Genomic DNA, 24,032 nt, shown 5'->3' with positions numbered 1-24,032 from the left:
AGATCAGTGGAACAGAAACTTACGGGAGAAAGTTTAGCTTTTCAGATTATGGTGCTAGACAACTGGGTACTGTATGAAAAAGAATGAACTCAACAGGTACTGCACCAGAGAAGATAAGAATGATCACAGAGAAGCATGTTAAAAAAGATGTTAAATCAGAATTAAAAAAAAAAAAGTTAAACACCATCATTAGGAAAATGCACATTACAACCACATTGAGATACCATTTTACAGCTACTAAAATGGCTAAAATCAAACACTGACCATACCAAGTGTCGCAGAAGATGTGAAGAAACTGGAACCTTAATACATCATGAGAATGTGAAATAAGCCAACCACTTGGGAAATCAGACTGGCAGTTTCTTAAAAAGTTAAACATACACCTACCATATGTAAGATCCAGCCATTTCACTCCTAGGTATTTACCCAAAAGAAAACACAGCTGTACACAGAGACTAGCAATGAAAACTTGGGAGTTAGGCTTTTTATTTCTCTCAGGAAACTTTTTCTCAGGACAAGAGATGTTCTTAATTTAGAAACACTCAAAATAAAAATCATGATCCTGACTAAAAATTTCTTGCATGTTCTTTTAGTCATTTTTCAGACAAAAAACAACCAAAAATTGATTAGGAAACAATGAAAACACCACTATAATATGTTTCTGAAATATAAGTATACATTTTAATTTAAGAATATATTTTAAAATCAGTACATGTATACGCATGACTAACAGACCAAATCCACACCTGTAAGCTTCCAAGAACCATTTTACTGTGCTGACAGTAGTAGGGGTGCAGGCAGAGGGAAAATAAATAGTGTTTCGGGGAGCGCAGTAGTGATCAATAGGGTAGGTAGAGGAGGAGCCTCATCGTGGACGCTATGGCAGGAACAACTCCCCAGTACTGACATGTGCAAAGTTCCAGGTCTCCACGACAGGAACAGGAACGGCCCAACCCACCAAGCAGCCTCCCTACTTGTCTACCAAGTGCAGAGGGTGGAGGGACTCAGGCACAGGGGCGGCAGGGATGGGGGAACTGGGCCCAGAAGTTCAGACAAGCACGCGTGTTCATACACCACCCCCGACCCACAGCATCGCCCCACATGACAAAACTACACGACTGAACAAAGGCGCTCCCAGCCTCCCTGTCACCTCTTTGGCAGTGAGTCAGGCCATCCCAACTTCTGACACACAGACATCTTCATCAGGAGGAAGGCTGTCCTGTGTGGTGGGGACAGGCCTTTAGGTGAGAACAAAGCTATTGAAGCTGTAGCATTAATTGGACATCCCTAAACAAAAAAGATGTTAATTGCTAATTATAAGTGTACAGACAAAAAATATGCTTCATGTCCCATACCCCAAGGATGGACACAGTCATTTTCCTACTCAAAGGTGAAATATAACAAGCCCTTGATCATATTTCAGCAAGTACAGTTATGGGGCAGGAAAAGAAATTAAGTTCCATATGCTAAAATTTACACTTATTGCTATGAACTAAGTTTTAATGTATTTCTTGAGTCAAAACCAAATGTCTGAGGACGCACTAAGCTTATGATACTTTCATCTGTAACTCATTCACTTCTCTAAGTGAGACTCATGGTAATGGAACGTGTCCAGGCTTTCAAGCATCTAAACTGAAGAAACATTAAAGCCACCCTGTATAATTAGGCACAGAAAACTTCAGAGGGGTGACTGATCAGGGCTTCTCAGGACTGGATGTTGGTTGAATTGAGGATTCGGGAAGCAGCATCAGATTTGGAAGCCTTTGAAAGTTCGCGCTGTTGAAAAATAAACAACATCAATGGCAGGACTGCCCCCTCTCATGCATGCCCTGCCCTGGTAACTAAGCACGAGTGAATGTCAGCACACAGCCCTCTGAGGGCGTTTCTCTAAGACAGTGGGCCCTAGCCCAGCACAGGCTGTTAGGAATCCAAGGGAAGGGAATGCTTAGTCACAGATTAAGCAGGTGTGTATATGCGCCTTGATCGCTTTCCTCAGCCAGTCCATTTTGTTAAAACCTCACAGAAGAGAAATCCCTTAGACTTCACCAAGTACTCTGAGTTGTCAAGCTAGATAGACAACAAACTTTGGTCTTTTGAGCCCTTTATGAAACATTGGGCCAGAGTGTATATCTACCAATCCCTGGGGCTGAGGGCCTGTTAACCTGCTGGTGATTTCATCTCGTGCTGGAGCACATGGTACCGAAGCAGAAGACAAAGCATGTGAGACAAAGCCAGTGAGAAAGGACAGGTGTTAGTGGAGGTTAGTCTACTGGCTTCAGTGCTGCCTGGTGCAGCCCACAGCCACAACAGCCCAAACCAGGGGAGCCTTCCTGACTGAGCCAAAGACAGATACAGATACGTGTAAGCACCGAGTGGATGAAGCGGGGCTGGCTGAGCAAACAGGAAAGAGAAAGCTGAACTTTGTGGCCCGCAGTCAGCTAACCACAGTGACAAGTACTCACTTCTGTAGGTAGAACCACAACAGTCAAGTACTTGATAGGGACTTCTCTGGTAGATCAGTGCTTAAGACAGCTTGAGGTTCAGTCCCTGGTTGGGGAACTAAGGTCCGACATGCCACACAGCATAGCCAAAATAATAATAAAACAACTCTTTAAAAAAAAAGTAACTTGACAAAAGTAAAAGAATATAAAGCGAGCTTCAGAGCTCAAAATGAGCTGTAGCCTGGGGCAGCTGTCACATTCTTCATTACTGCAGCAAGACAACTGATGCCCTAGGCTGTCACTCAATATCCCCCACAATGGCGAAGGACGGCCTCGCCTCTCAATAGTTAGATACTCAGGGATCACTAAGGAGAGGGCACTGCAGTTAAGTGTTGGTAAATGTGAAGTAGGTTACTAGGAGCTGAAGAGCATTGTGGGGAAAAAAATACTTTCTTCCAGTGCCTCCTATGTGCTTTAGCAGCTCAATGTGGTAGAAATAGGCAAAGGCAAAGAAATGAGCATGGGCTAGCCCAGAGCAGACAGAAAGTTGGCAGTGCAGCTCCGAGGGGTTAGTAAGACATATACTCCAGGAAATAATCAGCACACAGGCCAAAAACCTGATAGGCAGCACACAGCTGGGGCTCCCCTCCCCACGTGATAGGGCCTCTCCTTTCTAGCACACTGGAGGCCCTTAATGTCACAACTGGGGAGGGTGGAAATTCTCTGTTGTGAAATAACAGGATAAAAAAACTTTGCCTAACTTTAGATGGGGCTGAGAATCCAAGTCTGAACAAGTTAATCGGCAGGTTAGTCTGTTTAGTTAGTCTACTGGGAACTTAAGCCAGATATTTACCATTTTTGAAATCTGTATTAGGGATTCCTGCTTCCTTTGTTAAAAAAAAGAAGTCTTATGATAGTACAGCTGAGATTATTGGTTAGTGCAGCCCTGTGCCCACATGGGAATGAAGCCAGCAGATGACAGATCAGCTTGGAAAAGGGACATGGGACATGCAGGGGTTGCCATACAGACCTGAAGCCCAACAGTGGAGCTGTCAGAGAGGGACGGATCCTTCTAAGAACAAAGAATTAAGACAATTACCAAGACTCCACCAAGAGAGCACCAGGGCAGTGATTAAAAAGGTTACCTCCTGCAGCCAGGGAATGGTATTTCTTAGGCAGAAGGATCCAGGTTAAATGTCTGGTTGCTGCTGCCATCTTTCTTCCTGTATACCACCCTTAAACCACCCCCCACCTCATGCCATGGTCATGTCAGGAAAGGGATTCTCAGCCTCCAAAGATCCATCCGAACTAACAGCCTGGGTGCCCCTGGGGAGATACCCTCTCTGCCCCAACTGTGTGCTCCCCAGGGACTGGTAGATATTAGAAAAGGTGAATTACCGCAAACTCAGAATAGGTGCTGGCAACAGAATTAATGCTGAAGTTGCGCCGTGGGGGGGCCGAGTCAGGGTACCCACCGCTGAGGATGCTGCCATTGAGCTCCAGGTTCTCCTTGTTGGCTCCATGCTTGACGGCACGGGGTGTTTTTTTCCCCGAACAGGTGGAAGTGATGACTGGCTGTAGAGAAAAGATCCTTCAATGTATCACCCTTACAATGACTACACATACACACATTATCAAAGGCTGACACCGTCTTTATTCATGTGTCTGTAATCCTATTCTTCTGGTTTAACAAATATAAATTCTTAATGATCTGCAGAACCCTTATCTTGAGCATAGTCTGTAGAATACTTGAAAGACTGAACACATTTTAGCACACACTCCTCACCCCTCTCCTGGGGTGAGAGTTCCTGTCTGCACCTAGTCATCCAGTGTCACTGGGCTGGAACCCACATGCAGAGACCTCACACAGGAGCACCGAAGACCAGGCTTTCAACTGAGCCTATGGAGACTTCGGTTTCCCAGCCATCCCAGTGCTTCCACAATACTAATCAGGGCTCAGGATGACCATTCTGTCCTCTTCTCTCATTTAGTCTTTGAGCGACTAGTTAGCTTCCATCTGTTAACTCTCAGCATCTCGATGATAACCAGATGCAAGGACCTTAGAAACTGGAACAGGTGGGCGGGCCCTTGTGTGGCTGAACCACACTGACTCCTTTTTGTCAGCTCCACCTTAGGCCCGCAGTCCCACCCTCTCCCCGTCCTGCATGACTGACCTTCAGTCTACACATAGGAATGTGCCCAAGCCAGACAAAGTCCCTATCAAGTCTGACCTTCACCTGATACGAAAACTGCAGAATGCCTTTTGCTGAGGCAGGTGTGGTGGTCTCGAGACCCTGGGAGAAGGAAAACTGCACAGTGCCTCTCAGTACCAACGCGCTGCTCCTAGATGTTTCTACATTTTAAGCTTTGGCCCCTTTAAGTCCCTCTCTACCCCTTTCGGTGCTTGAGTGCAGGTGCAAATGCCTCTGGGTCACTGTCCGCTGGATCCTGCCTGTATGTAAATTACCCACAGTAAACTTCATAATTGCACTTGATGAAGCTACCTGCTTTGTTTTTCGGTCTCAAAGCTCCTTCTCAGTCCAGAGGACAGTATTCAGTATCTCTGCCTCCCAACAGACCCTGGAGTGCATAGGCCGGGCCGGTGTTGCAGATGTGCTTGTACACAGAGCATACTGACCTTGCTGCCAGAAGGTGGAAGTCGAGACACAGGAGAGCGGTAGACTGTCCCCGAAAAGACAGGCCGAATGCTGCTGTTGGCCGTAGCATTGGACATGGTGGTAGTGTTCAGCTAGAACAAGAGACAGGATTACTGACGTGAGACAAGGTGCTGAGTAACCCATCCTTACATTACAGAGGAGTGAGCAGTCCTCCTGTGAGCAGGGAAGCAGGCTAGGAAAGTGTTCAGTGTTCCATCCAGCAGGTGGAATTGTAAAATGGGACAACCATTTTGTTTCGAAAAGTCAAAACAGGCAACTATCCTAAGACCCAGCCATGTCACTCTTGGGTATTTACTCAAGAGAAATGAAAGCATATATCCATACAAAGACTTACACATAAATATTTACAGCAGCTTTATTTGTAGTAGCCAGAAAACTAGAAATAAGCTAAATATCCATCAACACAGGCAACTAGATAAGCAAATTGTGGTATATACATCCAGTAGAATACTGTTCAACAATAAAAAGAGTAACCTACTGACATAACACAGATGAAAAAAATCAGACACAGAAGTATACACACTGTATGATTCTATTTCTATAAAATGTTAGAAAATGCAAACTAATCAATAGTAATAGAACAAACAAAGCTGTAGTTGCCAGGAGCTGGGGGGGGGGGATGGGTAAAGAAAGCAAAGAGTATATAAAAGGGCAAAAGGAAACTTTGGGTGTGATGGGTAAAAATTTATAACATGTTTTAAAAATTTCATCACATTATTTTTCTAATAAAAAATTAAGTACCTAATATCAAACAATAGGGAACTAGTTTAATAAATGACAGAATGTCAAAAAAACCCAGAATATATCAGCTAATAATGAGCATATTTAAAGAAAGTTTAATTCTCTGAAAAAGCAGAAATCAAAATTATATTTGTGATCTCTATTTTATGAAAACACACTATTTTTAAAAGCTTTTTATAAAAGCAGGAAAAACACCAAATATTCTCATTGGTGCTTCCGGAGTTATACACTATAGGTGATTTTTAAAAAACATTTTACATGTTATAAAGTATGAGTTGAGGAGTGAAGAGGAAACTAGCACTCCATTTATCAAAGAAAAGGTTTAAAAAAAAAAAGGAGGGAAGGAAGGAAAGGACGGACTCCTGGTTTCCTGGTCTGGAGATTAAGGAGCATTAGCTACTCTATTTGCCAGGCATGAAAGTCTTCTTTCACAGCGCCATGGTCACTTGTCAGAATCACAGAATGAACCTCTGAAGGTTTTCATCATTACAGAATGTTGGCAGCTGCTGGCACCCCAAGTTTAATCCGGGACACAACATCTGACACACACCAAAGCCCAGCAGTTCAGGCAGCTCCGCGTTACCTTGCGCACTTTGCCTGGAGTGCTGGGTGTCAGTCCTCGGCGCTTGTTGGGTGTTCGCGGAGTACTGCCGTAGAGCATCTCTGTCTCTGTCTGCTTCTTGTTCTTTAGTTGCTATGTGAAAGTCAGGGGCAAGAGTGATAAATCCCAGAAAGAGAACAGCTCTGGGATGGGGGAAGAGGAAGGGCCAGAAATACAATGCAAGTGTCTACACCCAGAGCTAAAAAGAGCTGCCGGGAGCTGCGACTTCTCTAGCCAACCGAGAGCCCTGGCAGAGACTATGGGCCGCTCCCTCATTGCTCTGCCCCACTTCCCAAGCTGGGTTTACTTACTCGTTCCTGCTTGGCTCTCTCTTTCTCCAATCGGTGCATCTCCCACTGTTCTGTTACGTACTCCATGAATTTCTGCCCATTCACCACAAATGCCTTTGAATGCTCCCGTTCCCACATTTCAATCCTTGCTTTCAACTCCTCTTCCAACTGAGACCAGAAACAAGGACATGTTAATTACATCAAATCTTTGGTGTGAAACCTAAAAGAAATGATTCTCCCAAAGTACGCCTCCTACCCCCTCAGAGTATCATTAGCCTGACTTCAGGTAGCTGGACCAGGCTGGAGTGGCCAGAAATCAGTCTGGCATGGTTCATCCATAATATACTTGAAGGCGGGAAAAAGTGAGAACCCCGAGCCTGACCACTAAAGCTCTGGTGCCGGAAGCTGGAGGCAGCACCGGGGAAGCTGCAGCAGTAAGCAGGCAGTGTTCACAGAGCAGCACTGGCTGGGCTGCAGCCTGGGATCCACCCCTTACGGGCTCTGAAGAGCTGGGCAAGGTGCTTAAGTGCTTAGTCCCTCAGTTTGCTCATCTGTAAAAACGGAAATAATAATGCCAACCTCTTAAGGATGTTGTGAGGATTAAGTGAATTAATAAATGGAAAGCACTCTAAGACAGTATCTTGTCTTAATTCAATAAATGTTAACTATTATTATTAAAATAGAGAATACTAATGAAGTCCAAAGCACTTTCTCAAAAGGTCACCTTGTGTTACGGGATCAATTGTGCCCCCTGCCAAATTCATATGCTGATGTCCTAATCCCCAGTACCTCAGAATGTGACTTTATTTGAACACAGATGTAATTAAGTTAAAATGAGGTCATAAGGGCGAGTCCTAATCCAACATGACTGCAGCTTTGTAAGAAAATTTAAACACACACACATACAGTAGGAGGACGGTGTGGAGATACAGGGAGAAGATAACTGTGTAGAGGCAAGAAAGAAGCCTCGGAAGAAACCAGCCCTGCTGACACCTTGATCTCAGACTTCTAGCCTCCAGGACTGAGAAAATGAATTTCTGCTGTTTAAGCCACCCAGTCTCTGCTACTCTGTTGTGGCAGTCCTAAAAACATAATAAAACTTGATATTCAGTTATCAAGGAATACTTGATACTAGGCAGACCCAGCAAGTGCTTACTATCCTTGCCTAACCTTTGGAAGAGAATACAGTTTGGGAGCAAAATGATTCAAAGCAAGGGATATACAAAAAGTGAGATATTTTATAGCCACGCACCAAACACTCTCAGCAACAGTATTACCTTAGGGAGTGTTTTTTGGAGCTTGGCTCTCTGCTTTTCCTCTTTTAGAAGATTTCCTCCACGATTTGTAAATCGACTTGGATCTGAAGCTTTTCTCTGTGAAAAACACATTTTAATTAGAGTAAATGCCTGTCAGTCAGTCACTTCTGCTAGAATCCATGCTCTCATAAATGGATGCATATTTGTAAGGAGACTTCAGAGTTTTCATCTCCACCCACTCTGAGTAGTGAGACACGGTGACTTTCTAAGGCAGGGAGTGGGGTATGACTACTCCCAGGGAGATGTAAGGTCGTACACTGGGGTGCAGAAAAACTACTGTTTCCTTTTCCATCTAAAAAGTAAGACAGGCTTTCATATTTACTGCACAATGTCACTGGCTCCTTTCCTTGGTTCAGAGGCCACCAAAGGGAAATGGGGGGTGCAGGGGGACAAGCAGGAGGTCTACACTCAGAGGGCTTGCTGGTGACTCCCCAACTTGCCCACTCCCACTGTATTAAAACAACACAGCTTAAATGTGCTCAGTGAAAGGGTTTACAGAGCGTGTGATTTTTATTAAATTAACCCTCACAAAATGGACAAAAAATATAAAATGTTAGGCTTCTTATTCTTTTTAACTTCTCTGTTTTTAGTTACATTCTACATTATATCAGAATAGTAATGTAAGTTTATAATTTATAAATACAAATTAGGTGAATACACTAAAAAACGGGGCAGATAATCAAAAATGTTTAGAAATAGTCTTGACAATTTGGGAGCCAAACTGATAAATCCTGTTTCCTTTCCAGGCTGTTTGATTAGAAACTTTCTATAAGCATATCTAAAAGGAATGGTAATTAGTTTTTTATTTTTCATTAAACATTGGCATGTAAACAAGGGTTGCATATTTGGTTCTTTATTAGCTTTATATATATATATTTTAAAATTATAGTTGATTTACAATATTATATAGGTTTCAGGTGCACAACACATTGATTCACAATTTTTAAAGGTCATACTCCATTTATAGTTACTATGAAATATTGGCTATGCTCTACAGTGTTCCATGCTGTACAGTGTATCCCAGTGGCTTAGCTGTTTCATACATAGTAGTTGTACTTCTTAATCCCCTAGCTGGTATACTCCCAGTTTCCCCCTCCCCACTGGTAACCATTAGTTTGTTTCTATGTCTGTGAGTCCGTTTTTTTGTTATATTATATGTATTAGTTTATTTTCTAGATTCCACATATGAGTGGTGTCTTACAGTAGTTGTCTTTTCTCTGAGTTATTTCACTAAGCATAATACCCTATAGATCCATCCAAGTTGTTGCCAGTGGCAAAATATCATTCTTTTCTATGGTTGAGCTCTTTACTGACTTTCACTCTCCTCCTCCTTGCTTTCTACCAGAAGTAAGGAGGCATGGAGGCCTCGAACACTTGCTTTTAAACAGCTGTGAGATCTCACGCAGTTTTCTCTTCTTCTGAGTCCTAGTTTCCTGCCTGTAAACTTGGAGTTAAACTCCGGATTTGCTAAAGGGCTGTTCCAGCTCTAATAGGACTGGTATGGATCTAAGAATAAATCTCATGAATTTTATGCCCGAGGTGCCTCACTTGCCTCAACCTGATCCCAGCTCTGAACTCTAAAATGCTCTAAGGGAACCTATTCGTGCTAAGTCTATCAGAACAAAAGGAATACAGAATACACAAATGTGCCCCAATAAACAGGCAATTTTCTAAGATAATAGCAAAAGTTTGAACAGTACAGAATGTTAGGTACCTGCCCCTACATCCGCTCTTCTCTCCTTCCTTAGAAACAGACCCTGGATTTATCTACGGCAGCCGTTCTCCCAGCCTCACCCATAGCTGGTGTGGCATTTAAGTGGAGGTGCTATGAAGAGAGCCTGGGAAAGGATCTCGGGGGGGGGGGCGCAGTGCCTTTTGTGCTCCCGCCTTCACACGCTGTGTGAAACGCTGTGGTGGGAGCTCCAGAACCACCGTGGACCTGAGCTTAGACTCACCCCTTAGTGGTGGAGGAGCTATGAACTGGAGAAGCCTGGGACCCCACTGACTATGGAATGGCCATACCTGCCTTACACTGCCTACCTCTAGACTTCCTTTATGCCAGAAACTTCAGCCTTATTGAAGGAATTAATTTGGGGTTTTTCTCTTACATGTTTCTAAGCTTGACAAATACAGATGGGTTAGCAGTAATTTATAGATATAATGATAAAACCTGGTAAACAGCAAAGGAAACAGGCTCTGACTCCATGCAGAGGATGTTTTCTTAACACCACACTGTACTCTAAGGAAAACAGAAAAACTAGAGTAGTACCTCAAACTCTAAGAAAAGCCTCCAGCTCTCTTCCCACTTCTGGACACCTTCAAAGAGTTCTTTGTGAACCTCATAGTAGTTTCTTAACCGCACGATCTCGGCATCATGGAGCTGGAGCAGATTTTCTGTGTAGTCCTCTGCAAGATACAGGCCCAGTAGTTTTAAGAAATCCCTCCAGTGTTTAGTATCCCAATTTACTAACCCCTCATCCCCCTAAAATGGAAGCAGATTTTTCTCCCTTAGAGTAAAATTGATACACGAGTAATTGTGTGCTGTAGATAATAAGAGCCAGGTTTGTCACCATCAGCCTGGTAGGACTGGAGACTGACTAAGGCATAGAATAATATGACTAAGATTCTCAAAACTTGTCATCTTTTGCCTTGTCTTAGGTTTCTTTCATATTCTTTCTTTTCATGCTGCCCAATAGAGGGCTGAGTCACAGAAAATGTCCAGAAATGTGGAATTCAGTAAAGACAGCAGCATCTTTATATTCAGTTCAGACCAGAATTCCACTGGGCCCTTGGGGGCATACTCCTGGGCTCAAAAGTGGGCTCTACCATCGACCTGCTGAGTGTCTCTGGGTTAAGTTGTGCAACATTTATGTGCCTCAGTGTCCTTCCTCATCCCTTAACCTGAGTATTAAGTGAGATAATCCTGTTAAGAGTCTGGCATTGCACCTGGCAGCACAGAGTAAGCACCTGATAAACCTGAGCTTCACACCCACAGGCCACAGAGTTACACTGCTTCAGAGATCCCTCATTTCCCAATAGCATTTGCAAATGCTTATTTGAACAGGAACGGCAATTTATGCTGAATGGCTTGGAAATTTATGCCTCTGTTCCAGAGGAAATACTTCCCAGTGAATGTCTGCACTTGTAAAACACAAGTGAGCAGCCGCATGAAGAGTGACACTTCTGTACGAACCAGAGTAGTAAGCAGCGAAAGCCTGCCTCTGCTCCTGGCTGTAAAAACACTTGTCCCAGTACTGAGCCACCTCCACTCGGATTGCCTCAATCACTTTCTTCATGTTTTGCATTTTAAGTTCTTCCAACCGATCCACTTCTAATTGCAGCTGAAACAAAAAGACCTGTTAAAAGTGCTTCATATTTATGTAAATTTGCAAAATATTTTCCCCCTTTTTAATAAAGTGAAGTGAAAGTTGCTCAGTTGTGTCCAACTCTTTGTGACCCCATGGACTATAGTCCATGGAATTCTCCAGGCCAGAATACTGAAGTGGGTAGCCTTTCCCTTTTCCAGGGGATCTTCCCAACCCAGGGATAGAACCCAGGTCTCCCACATTGTAGGCAGATTATTTACCAGCTAAGCCACAAGGAAAGCCCGTTTTAATAAAATTACAACACAAAACCACAGTGGCAAGTCAACACTCTATAACAGTGATATCCTAGGAGCCAGAAATGTAAGAAACATACACACAAAATAACAGATGATCAGGCTACTGCCACCCTTTTCTGATGCTTGTCTAAAAAACAGGCTCACTCAGGATTTCCTTGGTGGTCTAGTGGCTAAGACTCTGTACTCCCAATGCAGGGGGCCCAGGTTCAATCCCTGGTCAGGGAACTAGATTCCGCATGCAACTAAGACCTGATGCAGCCAAATAAATAAATATTAAAACAAGAAAGAAAGAAAAAAACAGGTTCATGCAAGGCAGAAGCTGGTGAAGACACCAGTGTGTGCTCATGCTCAGCTGCCTGCCACTCTTTGGGACCCCATGGACTATGTAGCCCGCCAGGCCCCTCTGTCCATGGGATTTCCCAGGCAAGAATACCAGACTGGGTTGCCACTTCCTATTCCAGGGGATCTTCCTGACCCAGGGATTGAACCCACATCTCCTGCACTGGCAGGTGGATTCGTTCCCACTGAGCCACTAGGGAAGCCCCAGAGATATCACACTTGACACCAAAAAGCTGACCCAGTGCCCTTAGGGTTCCTTACCGCTTTCCGGACCTTGGCCTTCGACCCAGTCATAACCGTGGCCACAGCTTCTCTTTCTTCTGCAGGTATTTGCAACCTATCCCAGAGCTCTCGTATCTGAGCACGCAGCCCCTCACACACTGCTTCATTTTGTGATTTTCGCACTTCCAGCTGTAGCAAGGAAAGCCAGGGGTTACAGCAATGAGAGCAGCAGAGAAAAAGCTGGCCCTCTGGCTTCCTACAAAGATACATCTTTACCCCACGGAGAAGAAGCACTTTCACAAGACTGTGAAGAGCTGTGTTTTCATGAATTCTGAAAACAGACTATAAGGCTGCTATTATGGTAGTAGGGTGTCAGATCTCCAAAATAAGGATTTAAATTTTAACTAAAAAAAAAATTTTTTTTTTTTTCAGTTAAACACTAATTCAAATAACTTAGTTTTCCACCCAAATCCTGTATTTCATATTCTTAGAACTACATATAAATTAAGGTTTTTGTTTAAAAAAAAAAATTCAAGGTTGTATTTCACAAATATCTTTATCTTAAAGGAAAAAACCGCAAGTCTTTTTTTCCCAAATTGCTGGATACTGTGGAGATCCCAGGCCATAATCTGAGTGACATTACCTGCCGGAGCAACTTCTGTAGTGTTGCAATATTTTCCAGAGATAAACAGAAGGCTTCTTCATCTTCACACACCACGTCTCTTTCAAAGCTTGTGTCTGGCGTGTGCTCTAATTCCTCCATACACAGTATGATCTGTCTCTTTATGTTAACAAACTCCTCACGCCTAGATGCCTATGAAAGAAGGTGATTATAAGATACCTGGAGGAAAGTCAAATGACTTTTAGGACATATGAATGTTGACATAAAGCTATGACAAACCTAGACAGAATATTAAAAAACAAAGACATCACTTTGTTGACAAAGGTCCATATAGTCAAAGCTATGGTCTGTCCAGTAGTCATGTACAGGTATGAGAGTTGGACTATAAAGAAGGACGAGTACCGAAGAATTGATGCTTTTACACTGTGATGCTGGAGAAGACTCTTGGGACTGCAAGGAGATCAAACTAGTCAATTCTAAAGGAAATCAGTCCTGAATATTCATTGGAAGGACTGATGCTGAAACTGAAGCTCCCAATATTTTGGCCACTTGATGCAAAGAGCTGATTCATTGGAAAAGACCCTGATGCTGGGAAAAATTGAAGGCAGGAGGAGAAGGGGGTGACAGAGGATAAGATGGTTAGACAGCATCACCGACTCAATGAACATGAATTTGAACAAACTGCAGGAGATAGTGCAGGACAGGGAAGCCTGGTGTGCTGCAGTCCATGGGGTCACAGAGACTTACACGCTACTTGGCAAACTGAACAAAAACACCAATGTTAGCATACCTTTGTTTCCCTCAAAGTTGCCACGTGTTGTCTAAACTGGTTCAGCTCTTCTAAACTGGGAACTGAGGTGCTGTCGATTTCATAATGGGGCATGCAAAGAATTTCACACAGTTCTTGATCTTGTTCTTGAAGGATTTTCAGTTCTTGTTTTCTTTCCTTTTTCTGTTTTCTCCTCAGTTCCACCTGAGTGCGCAAATCCTTTTCTAGTTGCAAGATGGTTGTCTCTCCTTCTTCCTGTAGGAGACAATGTACCACTGTTAAGGTGCCAAGTGGATTTCTTCAAAGGAGGAGAAAGACGATGGAAAAAAAAGACTAGGATGACAGACTTTTAGTTAAACTTACAAATAAGTTAACTTATTTGTTAACCTAACAGAATATAACCTAACCTAACAGAATATTGCACAGAGAGGGCCCCATAACAAGGTTCCCCAGTAAGGAAAGGTGCCAGGGCAATTTTATCAGAGGTAAAAATGGTTGAAAAACTTGCTTTGAGTTAGCTATGGTTATTTAGCTCCTAACTAAATGTTTATCCCAATAATCCTAAGAACATCACTTAACCATCCCAATAATTGAAGGTTATCACTTAACCAATAAAAATCCATTTTACTCCTTGCTCTACTCCTGATAAGCAAAAGAAAAAAGTGGCAGTTATATGTCCTATAAATTTTATTCAACATTAAACTAGGAACTGTCATATAACTTAAGGGAGATGTACTACTGAATACCTAACTTCTCATCCAATTTCATATCAAAAGTTTTTTAAAAAAAGACTAAAGAAGGAATCTCAAAAAACAACAAAATTCTGTAAGGCAATTATCCTTCAATTAAAAAATTTAAAAAAAGGAATCTCTGTTCAAAATCAATGATATTTATGCCATTTGTGTTGATGTCCGAGTCTGCCTGATTGCTCATGGCTACAAGATATTAATTATCCTTAACTCTTTAAACAGTGTCCTCCTCCAAGGCTGCCTCCATCTAGATCCCCAGGCAGTTCTTTCTGTAACAGGGAGAGGGGCCTGAGACCTTACTGGCGCCACATCAGCCCCCTGTGTGCTGTCCCTGCACCCACCTCTGTTCTAGTTACCTTCCCAACTCTCACTGTCTTCATTTTTATGATCCCAACACTGTTTTTACTGGTTCTAACCAGGGCTATGTTTCTGGGTCTCTCTGTCGTTCATGTCATGCTTGCTGGTGTCTGCGTTCATGTCTGACTCGTGCTGGAGCACGGGACAGCAAACTCGCAGCAAGAAACACAGATGAGCATCCTTGGGTTTGCCCTCACTCTCCTGATATTCCTACTGTGGAAACATTTCTTCTCATGTGGCCACTCTGGCTGGTTCAGTGGTGTGCAGCTTTCAAGTATGAAAAAATCCACAAAGGCAGGTTTTGGGGGTAACTTTCCCTTATATCACTCATCACTTTTGTTTCTTAAGTAGCTCTTTTCATTTTCTTTCACAGAAAGAATGGAATTATATCTCCTCTTTTAACTAAGCTCAGAGTTAAAAAATTTTTTATGTCCTACAAATTGATAGGAGTAGGAAATTTGTTTTTGATTAAAACATTGCAACACTTAGGTGTTTCACCTCTCAACAGGGCAACTTATTTATATAAGTGAAAAAATAGCTTTGTGGAACCAAGTAACTAGGCAACATGTTCCACCCATTTCTCATGTCCAGTATCAGCCCTACAAGGAAACTTTCCACCTGGAGCTCCAAATCAAAGTTCTTCCCTCAATCTCAGACCCAAACAGGATCCCCTGACACCCTGCCACATACATGAAAAGGCTCGACATTTAACTCGCTGCACAGAGTGTTCAGCTCTTTTTGACAGACGGCTATGCTTTTGATGAGTCTTTCCTTCAGGCTTTCCTCTTCAGCAATCATCATATCCAGGAGGTCCTATGAGAGAGAAAACAGTCCTGTAAAAGTCCTGGGTTCTCCCCCATTAGCGTCAAACAACAACAAATAACACCAAAAACCTCACAGTTTCAAACTTTTAAGAAAGGACTTAAAAAAAAAACAGGACTTCCCTGCCAGTCCAGTGGTTAAGACTCCACACTCCCGGTGCAGAGGACCCAGGTTCAATCCTTGGTCTGGGAACTAGGATCCCCATGGTTTGGCCAAAACAAACATGCAAACAAAACTGGGAGGAGCCTGTGACATCCTAGCGTCACTTCTATATGCTATTTTAGATGAGACACCAACATCCTTACCCCTGTCCCACTGCAAAGAGGCCAGTGCTACTAAACTCACCTTGATGTGCTTCTTTACAACCTCAGTTCTTTGTAACCGCTGGTCCTCTGGAATGCCAATCAATTCCCATATTTCCCGAAGGTGATTCAGGGCTTTCTGGAGACATACTATGGACTCCTCTGCCAGCACCTCACTAAAAAGCAAAAGAGAAGCCAGCTACATGAGCCACTGCCTCCAGTCTAAAAACTGTATTTACAGAAACTAAAACTAGTTTCTCAGTGGACTCAAGGCTAAAAAAATTGGAAACAAGCATTCAACTTAATTCATCTTTAACTACTCCCCTATCCTTCCCCCCACAAACAGCACAACCCTGGCAAAGCAAAATCCAGTATCATGTTACATTGTAGAAATTCAATCTTACACTGTGCAAATTCAATCTTTTGAATAATACTCAGAATCTGGACTTCAATCAATGATTCTATCTATGGCAGTGTATTACGGAAAAACAGACAAAAATGTCAGCTCCTATAAAACAGCTGGAAGTTTATTGCAAATTTGTTATTCATCTTTTTCCCTTCCAGTTTTATTAAGCTATAATTAATATATAGCACTGTATAAGTTTAAGGTATACAGCACAATGACTTGATTTACATACATCATGAAGTGTTATCACAATAAGTTTAGTAAACATTATCATTTCATATAGGTAAAATATTAAATTTTAAAATTATTTTTCTTATGACTAGAACTCAGTATTACTCTTTAACAACTTTCATAAATAACATACAGTGGTGCCAATTATATTGATCATGTTGTACATTATATCCCTATTACTTATCTTAATACTGATTTATCTGGACTTCTGTGGTTAAAACTCTGATTGCCAATACAGGGGACACAGGTTTGGTCCCTGCCATAGGCCATGGGCAACTGAGTCTGTGCACCACAACTCCTGAGCCACGCACCCTAGAGCCCACGCTTCGCAACAGAGAAGCCACTGCAGTGAGAAGTCTGTGCGCTGCGACCAGAGAGTGGCTCCGCTCACAGTAACTAGAGGAAGCCCACGTAGCAGCAAAGACCCAACAAAGCCAAAAATATATTGATTAAATACAAATTTTTTAAAACCCTGACTTATAACCTTCTGACTGCCCTCATCCAATTCTTCCTTCCCCCTACCCCCAGACTCTGGTAAGCTAAAACTAATCTCTTTTTCTCTGAATTTGCTTGTTTCTGAAATATAATTGACCTATAACACTATGTTAATTCCTGCTAGAGAACACAGTGAATATTAGTGAACATATTTCTATACATTTCAAACTGATCACCAGAACAAGTCTAGCTACAATAGGTCACCATACAAGATATTACCTAGTTCTTGGCTACATTCTGCACACTATCCATTTCATACCTGTAACTCATTTATTTTGAAACTGGAAGTTTGTATTCTTCTTTTTTTTAGTTTGGCTGCACTGGGTCTTTGTTGCTGTGGGATCTTCATTGTTGCCTGCAGGATCTTTTCGTTGTGGCATATGGGATCTCAGTTCCCTGACCAGAAATCAAACCCATATCCCCTGAATTGCAAGGCAGATTCTTAACCACTGGATGGCCAGGGAAGGCTCTGACAGTTCTATATTTAATTTTTTGAGGGATCGCCAACTATTTTCCATAGTGGCTACTCCAATTTACATCCCCACCAACAGTGCACAAGGGTTCCCTTTTCCCAGTATCCTCGCCAATTCATGTTATCTGTTATATTTTAAAAAAGCCATTCTGACAGTTGTGAGGTGATTATCTCATTGTGGTTCTGATCTGCATTTCCCTTTTGATTAGTGATGTTAAGCATCTTTTCATGTGCCCGTTGATCATCTGTATGTCTTCCTTGGAAAAATGTCTATTCAGATCCTCTGCCCATTTTTAGTAAGGGTGTTTGTTTTCTTAATGTTGAGTTGTATACATTCTTTGTATATTTTGGATATTAACCCCAGATCAGTGTTGATGAGTATATAGAAAAGCCAGAACTTTCACACGCTACTGGTTGGAGTGAATTAGTACACCATCTTGAGACTGTTGGCAGTATCTGTTAAAGTTAAACTCTGGATGTGCTTTGCTACCAGTCAGCCAGGAGGCCTGGAACAAGTCACTGAAGCTCTTCTGTGCAAGAAATGAGGCTAGAGGCTCTCACTGGCCCCCTCTCTGTTACAGCATATTCAGGGGTTCTGAATCACCAGCCTACATCGCCATGAACATCAGTTTCTCCATAGTTTTAATATACTTATTTCTAAGACATTTTTCTAGCCAAGAAATTCCAATGTAAAGGTTTCCTGTCCTAGTTGCAGAAAAACTTTTGCACAGATACTAGTTGCCTATACCAGATGGCAATATCAATACACACATAATCAAGAGTGTTTAAAAGAATTTACTGGGACTTCCTTGGTGGTCCAGTGGTTAATCTGCCTGCCAACGCAGGGGACATGGGTTCGATTCCTGCTCTGGGAAGATTCCACATGCCTGGGGCAACTAAGCCTGTGCGCACCACCACTGAGCCCATGCTCTAGAGCCTGTGCTCTGCAACAAGAGAAGACACTGCAGTGCGAAGTCCAGGCACCGTGTACAACGCAACTAGAGAAACAGCCACAAAGACCCAGCACAGCCAAAAATTAATTAATAAAAAAAATGAAAACCTACAGAATGGGGAGAAAATATTCGCAAATGATGTGACAGACAAGGGCTTAATCTCCAAAATACACAAACAGCTCATACAACAATAAAAAAAAGAGAAACAACCCAATCAAAAAATGCACAGAAGACCTTAATAGACATTTACCCAAAGAAGACATACAGATGGCCAATAGGCCCATGAAAAGATTCTCAGCATCACTAATTAGTAGAGAAATGCAAATCAAAACCATAATGAGGTACCACCTCATAACTGGTCAGAATAGCCATCATTAAAAGTCTACAAACAACAAATGCTGGAGAAGGTGTGAAGAGAACCCTCCTATACTACTGGAGGGAATGTAAGTTGGTGCTGCCTCTATGGAAAACAGTTTGGAGGTTCCTCAAAAAAAAAAAAAAAAAAATGGAGTTGCCATATGATCCAGCAGTTCCACTCCTGGGCACATACCCAGACCAAACTATAACTTGAAGATACATGCACCCCTAGTGTTCACAGCACTGCTATTTACAATAGCGGGAAACAATCTAAATGTCCATCAACAGATGAATGGATAAAGAAGGTGTGGTGTATATATATACACACACAATGGAATATTAGTCCACCATAAAAAAGAAAATAATGCCATTTGCAGCAACACAAATGGACCTAGAGAGTATCATAAGCGAAGTAAATCAGAAAGACAGACAAATACCACATGCTATCAAGAATCTAAAATACGACACACGACAGACTCAAAGATACAGAGAACGTATTTGCAGTTGCCAAGGGGGAAGGAAGGATTGGAAGATTGGGAATAGCAGATTCAAACAGTATAGCACCCAAAACTATATTCAATACCCTGGGAATAAACCATAATGGGAAAGAATATATATATAACTGAATCACTTTGCTATACAGCAGAAATTAACACAACATTGTAAATCAATTGTATTTCAATCAAACTTTAAAAGTAAACTAAAAGCATAAAAAATGTAAAAAAAAAATTACCATGGTACAATTATGTACTGCCTTGCTAATTGGTTTCAGGTAATTCCTGAAAAGGTGCAAATTTGAGATTTTTTTTCTTATACTACATCATTTGAAAAACTGAGGGTGCCTACCAGAATACCATTCAAGAATACAGAGGTTGAAAGGGGCCGATTTTTCCAGTCTGGAGACTCTTAAGTCACTAGCCCAGAAGATATACTAAATGGCCCTTTAAATGATTTCCTACCTTCTGGCAGCATTCCACTGATCTACCATCCTTTTTTTTTTTAAATAGCCCTCTAAAAAAGCTTGTTAAGCTCCTCTGTACAGGCTGCTTCAGAAATCAAGCCAATAGTTAATTCAGTGACCATTCTGATAACCATATTTTTCAGGCATATTTCTCATAGTCTTCTTTAAATATGAATACTTGAAACCAGATTATCTGAAAATCTGGTTTTGTTAGCTTAGTAATTCCAATTGTTAGATCTGTCAGGCTGGAACCAAAGTTAATTGGTAACTTTTCCTTCCCCATCATTCACTTTCTTGAAAGCAGTATATGCCTGAACAATCCAAAAACTGCTAATGGACTTGGGAGTAAGAGTCTTCTGTAAAATTCATTTAAAATTTTACCAGTCTTCAGAATGTGTCATTCAGAGAAGGCCATGGCAACCCACTGAAGCGACTTGGCAGTAGCAGCAGCAGAATGTGTCATTAGCTGAAACACACAGCAGCTTAACTGTGCTCTCTTTTAAAAAGTTATTTGTCATCCACAACCTGACACCCAACATCTGTTTTCCAGTGGTACCAGTGATTTGTACTCCATTCCCATTCTCCCAAGGATAAGCATTTGAAAAGAACCGTCAGAATCATTAACCATGGAAGGAAGAACCTTCCAAAGCCATACATTAACCAGTTTGACCAATAACTACAAATTATTTAATAATGAATTATCACAATGCTTCATTCACTACTTTCAGAAAATAAGGTTAACATCTGTATCACTTTTAACACAAAAATCCTAGCACTGGCATTGTTTTCATTTTAGTGATGAGAAGGCAATGGCACCCCACTCCAGTACTCTTGCCTGGAAAATCCCATGGACTGAGGAGCCTGGCAGGCTGCAGTCCTGGGGGTCGCGAAGAGTCGGACACGACTGAGCGACTTCACTTTCACTTTTCACTTTCATGCATTGGAGAAGGAAATGGCAACCCGCTCCAGTGTTCTTGCCTGGAGAATCCCAGGGACGGGGGAGCCTGGTGGGCTGCCGTCTATGCGGTCGTACAGAGTCGGACACGACTGAAGCGACTTAGCAAACTGACATTCAACATCATTGCCCAAAGTTACAAGGCCGGTAAGAGGCGGAGTGATGAGTCCGGTCGCAATTTCAATTCGGACACCCCTTCCCCCCCCCCCTCCTTCTCCCGCAATGCCTGAAAAGTTACTAAAACGACCGGACAAGTATTCCTTAATTGGGAGTTTCTGAACTTGCAAGAAAACCAAGCTATGTTTCCAATTCGAGTAAAGTATTAACACTGCAATCCTGAGACACTGAAATGCAACGCTAAATTTAAAACTGACCGCTTTATTGAAACCCTGACCACAACAACTCAGGACATACATAAAACAAACCGGCGGTGACAATAAGCAGCACCTGAGACGCTAGGTGTGTGGAGAGGGTGGGGCTCCCGGACTCCAGCTCCGACCGCCCCGCACCCGCGGCGCCGCTGGCCCGACCGGCCTCCCCACCCCGCCGCTGATCCCGGGCACCTGGATCAGCACCGCTAAGGGCGGCTGGACCTGCGGGGGCCGGAGGCCGCCGGGGAAAGGGCGCCTCAGGTCTGGCCTCCCCGCCGCCAGCGGCCCGCAGCCCTCGCGCCGGCTCACAGCTTCCCAGCGGAGCCCGGCCGCTCCCGGCCTCACTCGGGCGCGGCTGACAGGACGCCCCGACCCCGGGTGGAGGGCGGCCCCTCGGACCCCGCACCGCCCCACACCCAGAAGGGGAGTCGCTCCCTCCCACGCCCCCTCGACGCCCACCACAAACATGCACCTTCTCCTCATGACGGACGCTCCAAGCGGGCGGGCGTCGAGGCCCCCGACCTTCTTCTCCACGCGGGCCGATCGCAGCAACCCCCGGCAAGCACCAGCGGCGTCCCCCCAGCTCGCAGCTGCGCGAGCCGTTAGGTCTCCGCAGAATTTCAAACCTAACCGGAGGCGGTAAAAGCCCCACGATTGGTGCCCCGTCCCATCGCTCCTCTAGAAGCCCCGCCCTCTCCCCGCCCACCAGCGCGCCGCGGTTTGGGGCGGGGGCCTGCGCGCTGGGCGCGGTTTTCAAAGTGCGAGTCTCAGCCTAGAGACCGCTGAGTCTCCCGGTCTCCCTGGCTTGGTGCGTTTAAAACGCCTTGCCGCCCTCGGCCGGCGGGGTGACAGGAGCAGGAGTCACAGAAAAGCCTGGCGCCTTAATGTTTCCCTCGCTCTTTCAGGCAGCAGTCCTGGAGACAGAGCTTTGGTGGCCGTTTCCCCAGATAGAAGAAAGCAGGACCTAAAGGGGACAGGGAGGGACGTTGGAACTTGCTCACCGGCCGGTGCTTTTCTGATCTCATTTAATCTTCCCAACCATCCTACTTTTGTTGTTTAGTCGCTAAGTAGTGTACAACTCTGCGACCCCAATGGACTGTGGCCTGCCAGGCTTCTCTGTCCATGGGATCCAACCTGCCTCTCCAGCATTGGCAGGCGGATCCGTTACCACTGAACCACCTGGGAAGCCCAGCCATCCTGCTAGGTAAACACCACCGTTCTATAGAAGGAAGTATCTCCACAAGGTTTGTGACTTCCCAGGTAACCATTGGTAAATAAATGAGATTACCTGGATCGTTGTTTTCTTTAAAACTACATGGGTTTATATAATTGTCCTGTGAAAAATTAAAGACTCAAAACACAAAGTTGCTTGCAGCTGTGTGCTATGCTCACTTGAGTGTGTCCGACTCTTTGCTATCACATGGACCTGTGGCTCCTCTGTCTGTAGGGATTCTCCAGGCAAGAATACTGTAGTGGGTTGCCATGTCCTCCTCCAGGGTATCTTCCCAACTCAGGGATCGAACCCAGTTCTCCCACCATTACAGGCTCACCATCTGAGCCACCAGGGAAGCACTTAATGCTTACGTATCACTTTTTCATGGTTGTGTAATATATGGTTGTATAGATTCATAATTCACCTCTTTTACAGTTGATGAATATTTAGGTGTCATTTGTACAAATGTTTTCATACCTCAGTCTCGGCATCTTTCATTCTTTCTTAGGGTTAGTGTAATTACTTTATGCTCCCTCTCCAGACAGGTTGTATTTATTAATTTGCCCTCACCACCAAGGCATCCTCGCTGGAAGAATACCTTCCTTACCCTCAGCAGCATGGAGTACTGCTGTCCTTGTGACATTTCTTTGCTTGGTAAGAATAGTTGCTTGCTTGAAATTGCACATTTTCCCCATGTTTACTGGCCAACAGTAATGTCGGTGAATTCTCATTTGCCTTTTCCATGAAAGAAAAGTAAAGGATGCTGGTTTGCTTAACCTTCATGACAGTGTGTTTTTTCACTTTCAGAAGAACTTCATTGTTTTCAACGTCCTTTAACTTGTTAGCAGTGTGCCAAACATTTGCACCACTATGTGGCTTACAGGCACCACTTTTTAAAATTTCTTGCTCTCTTTGTTGATCAAGTTGAGAGTTTTCCAGAAAGCATCAAAAACTGATCTTCAGACAGGTGGCCAGGGTTGTAAGTTTCCAGAGATAAGACAATTTTGCTATCATGTGCTTTACACTGTAGTTCTGAAGCTAACAAAGTCATAGAACCGTTGGAAGATAATTCAGGGCATATATTCAGCATGTAAAACACTTTGAAATGTATGTATACAAAAGGATCATATTATAGTCCTAGTGAACTGTACTGTTCTAGAATTTAAGTGCAGTGCACTGCCACCATTTATTCCTTTGGCCATAGAATGTTTTTCTGACTGTGTAATTCTTTTTACAAACTAACAGTCCTGTCAGCAGTGTCTTTGATCTTGCACACTAGTTTGGTGTAACACTGTCAAGCTTCTAGCTAGATACTCGAGGTATACATTTTCCTTGGAATTTCAACACAGCATTGTCATTTTCCTGTGGAAAGAATACTTTTGATGACCTAACAACACAGGTTTGGGTCTTTTTTTTTTTCTTAATATTTATTTGGCTGCGTTGGGTTTCAGTTGACAGACACAGGATCTTTCATTTGGCATAACTCTAGTTATGTGCATTTAGTTGCTCTGAGGTATGTAGGATCTTGGTTCCCTGACCAAGGATCGAACCTGTATCCCCTGCATTGCAGGGCAGACTCTTAACCACTGGACCACCAGGGAAATCCCTGGATCTTTCTTTTAAGAAGTGGCAGCACTGTGGATTGGGGAACAGACTGGAGGCGAAGCAAATGGAAGGGACAGTTTTGCAAAAAGCCCAGGCCAAAACAAGTACATCTGCCATGGGGATGGTGAAGAGAAATGAACTA

The 24,032-nt window shown here is 43.2% G+C and overlaps 1 protein-coding gene and 1 non-coding gene across 8 annotated transcripts; one reads left to right on the top strand and one right to left on the bottom strand.

Annotated features, from left to right (window-relative positions):
• PRC1 (protein regulator of cytokinesis 1) lies at positions 655-21,688 on the bottom strand. Of its 7 annotated transcripts, none has more exons than XM_018066453.1 (15): positions 21,545-21,688; positions 15,915-16,047; positions 15,438-15,560; positions 13,663-13,896; positions 12,894-13,064; positions 12,290-12,439; positions 11,261-11,408; positions 10,337-10,473; positions 8,029-8,124; positions 6,773-6,919; positions 6,444-6,554; positions 5,080-5,190; positions 3,840-4,016; positions 3,472-3,513; positions 657-1,776 (listed from the first exon to the last, which is right to left on the bottom strand). In XM_018066453.1, exons 1-15 carry the CDS (start codon positions 21,553-21,555, stop codon positions 1,705-1,707), a joined length of 1,863 nt encoding a protein of 620 aa, XP_017921942.1. In that variant the 5' UTR covers positions 21,556-21,688; the 3' UTR covers positions 657-1,704. The 7 variants fall into 7 exon arrangements, with proteins under 7 accessions (XP_017921944.1, XP_017921942.1, XP_017921943.1 ...); XM_018066454.1 differs by having other exon boundaries at positions 3,472-3,510; XM_018066457.1 differs by having other exon boundaries at positions 1,665-1,776; positions 3,917-4,016; positions 21,545-21,687.
• Positions 11,842-11,914, top strand: TRNAG-CCC. Its single transcript has one exon. It is a non-coding gene; the product is annotated as a tRNA-Gly (tRNA).

The sequence above is a fragment of the Capra hircus genome, chromosome 21, assembly GCF_001704415.2.
Source record: "Capra hircus breed San Clemente chromosome 21, ASM170441v1, whole genome shotgun sequence".
Lineage (NCBI taxonomy): Eukaryota > Metazoa > Chordata > Mammalia > Artiodactyla > Bovidae > Capra > Capra hircus.
This window is presented reverse-complemented; position numbering and strand designations above follow the sequence as displayed.

Coding starts and splice junctions, on each gene's coding strand:
- PRC1 (XM_018066453.1), bottom strand. Junction 8,125..10,336: donor GGCTTTTCTTAGAGTTTGAG/GTACTACTCTAG, acceptor TGTTTTTCACAG/AGAAAAGCTTCAGATCCAAG. Junction 6,920..8,028: donor TCCAAAAAACACTCCCTAAG/GTAATACTGTTG, acceptor TTCTGGTCTCAG/TTGGAAGAGGAGTTGAAAGC.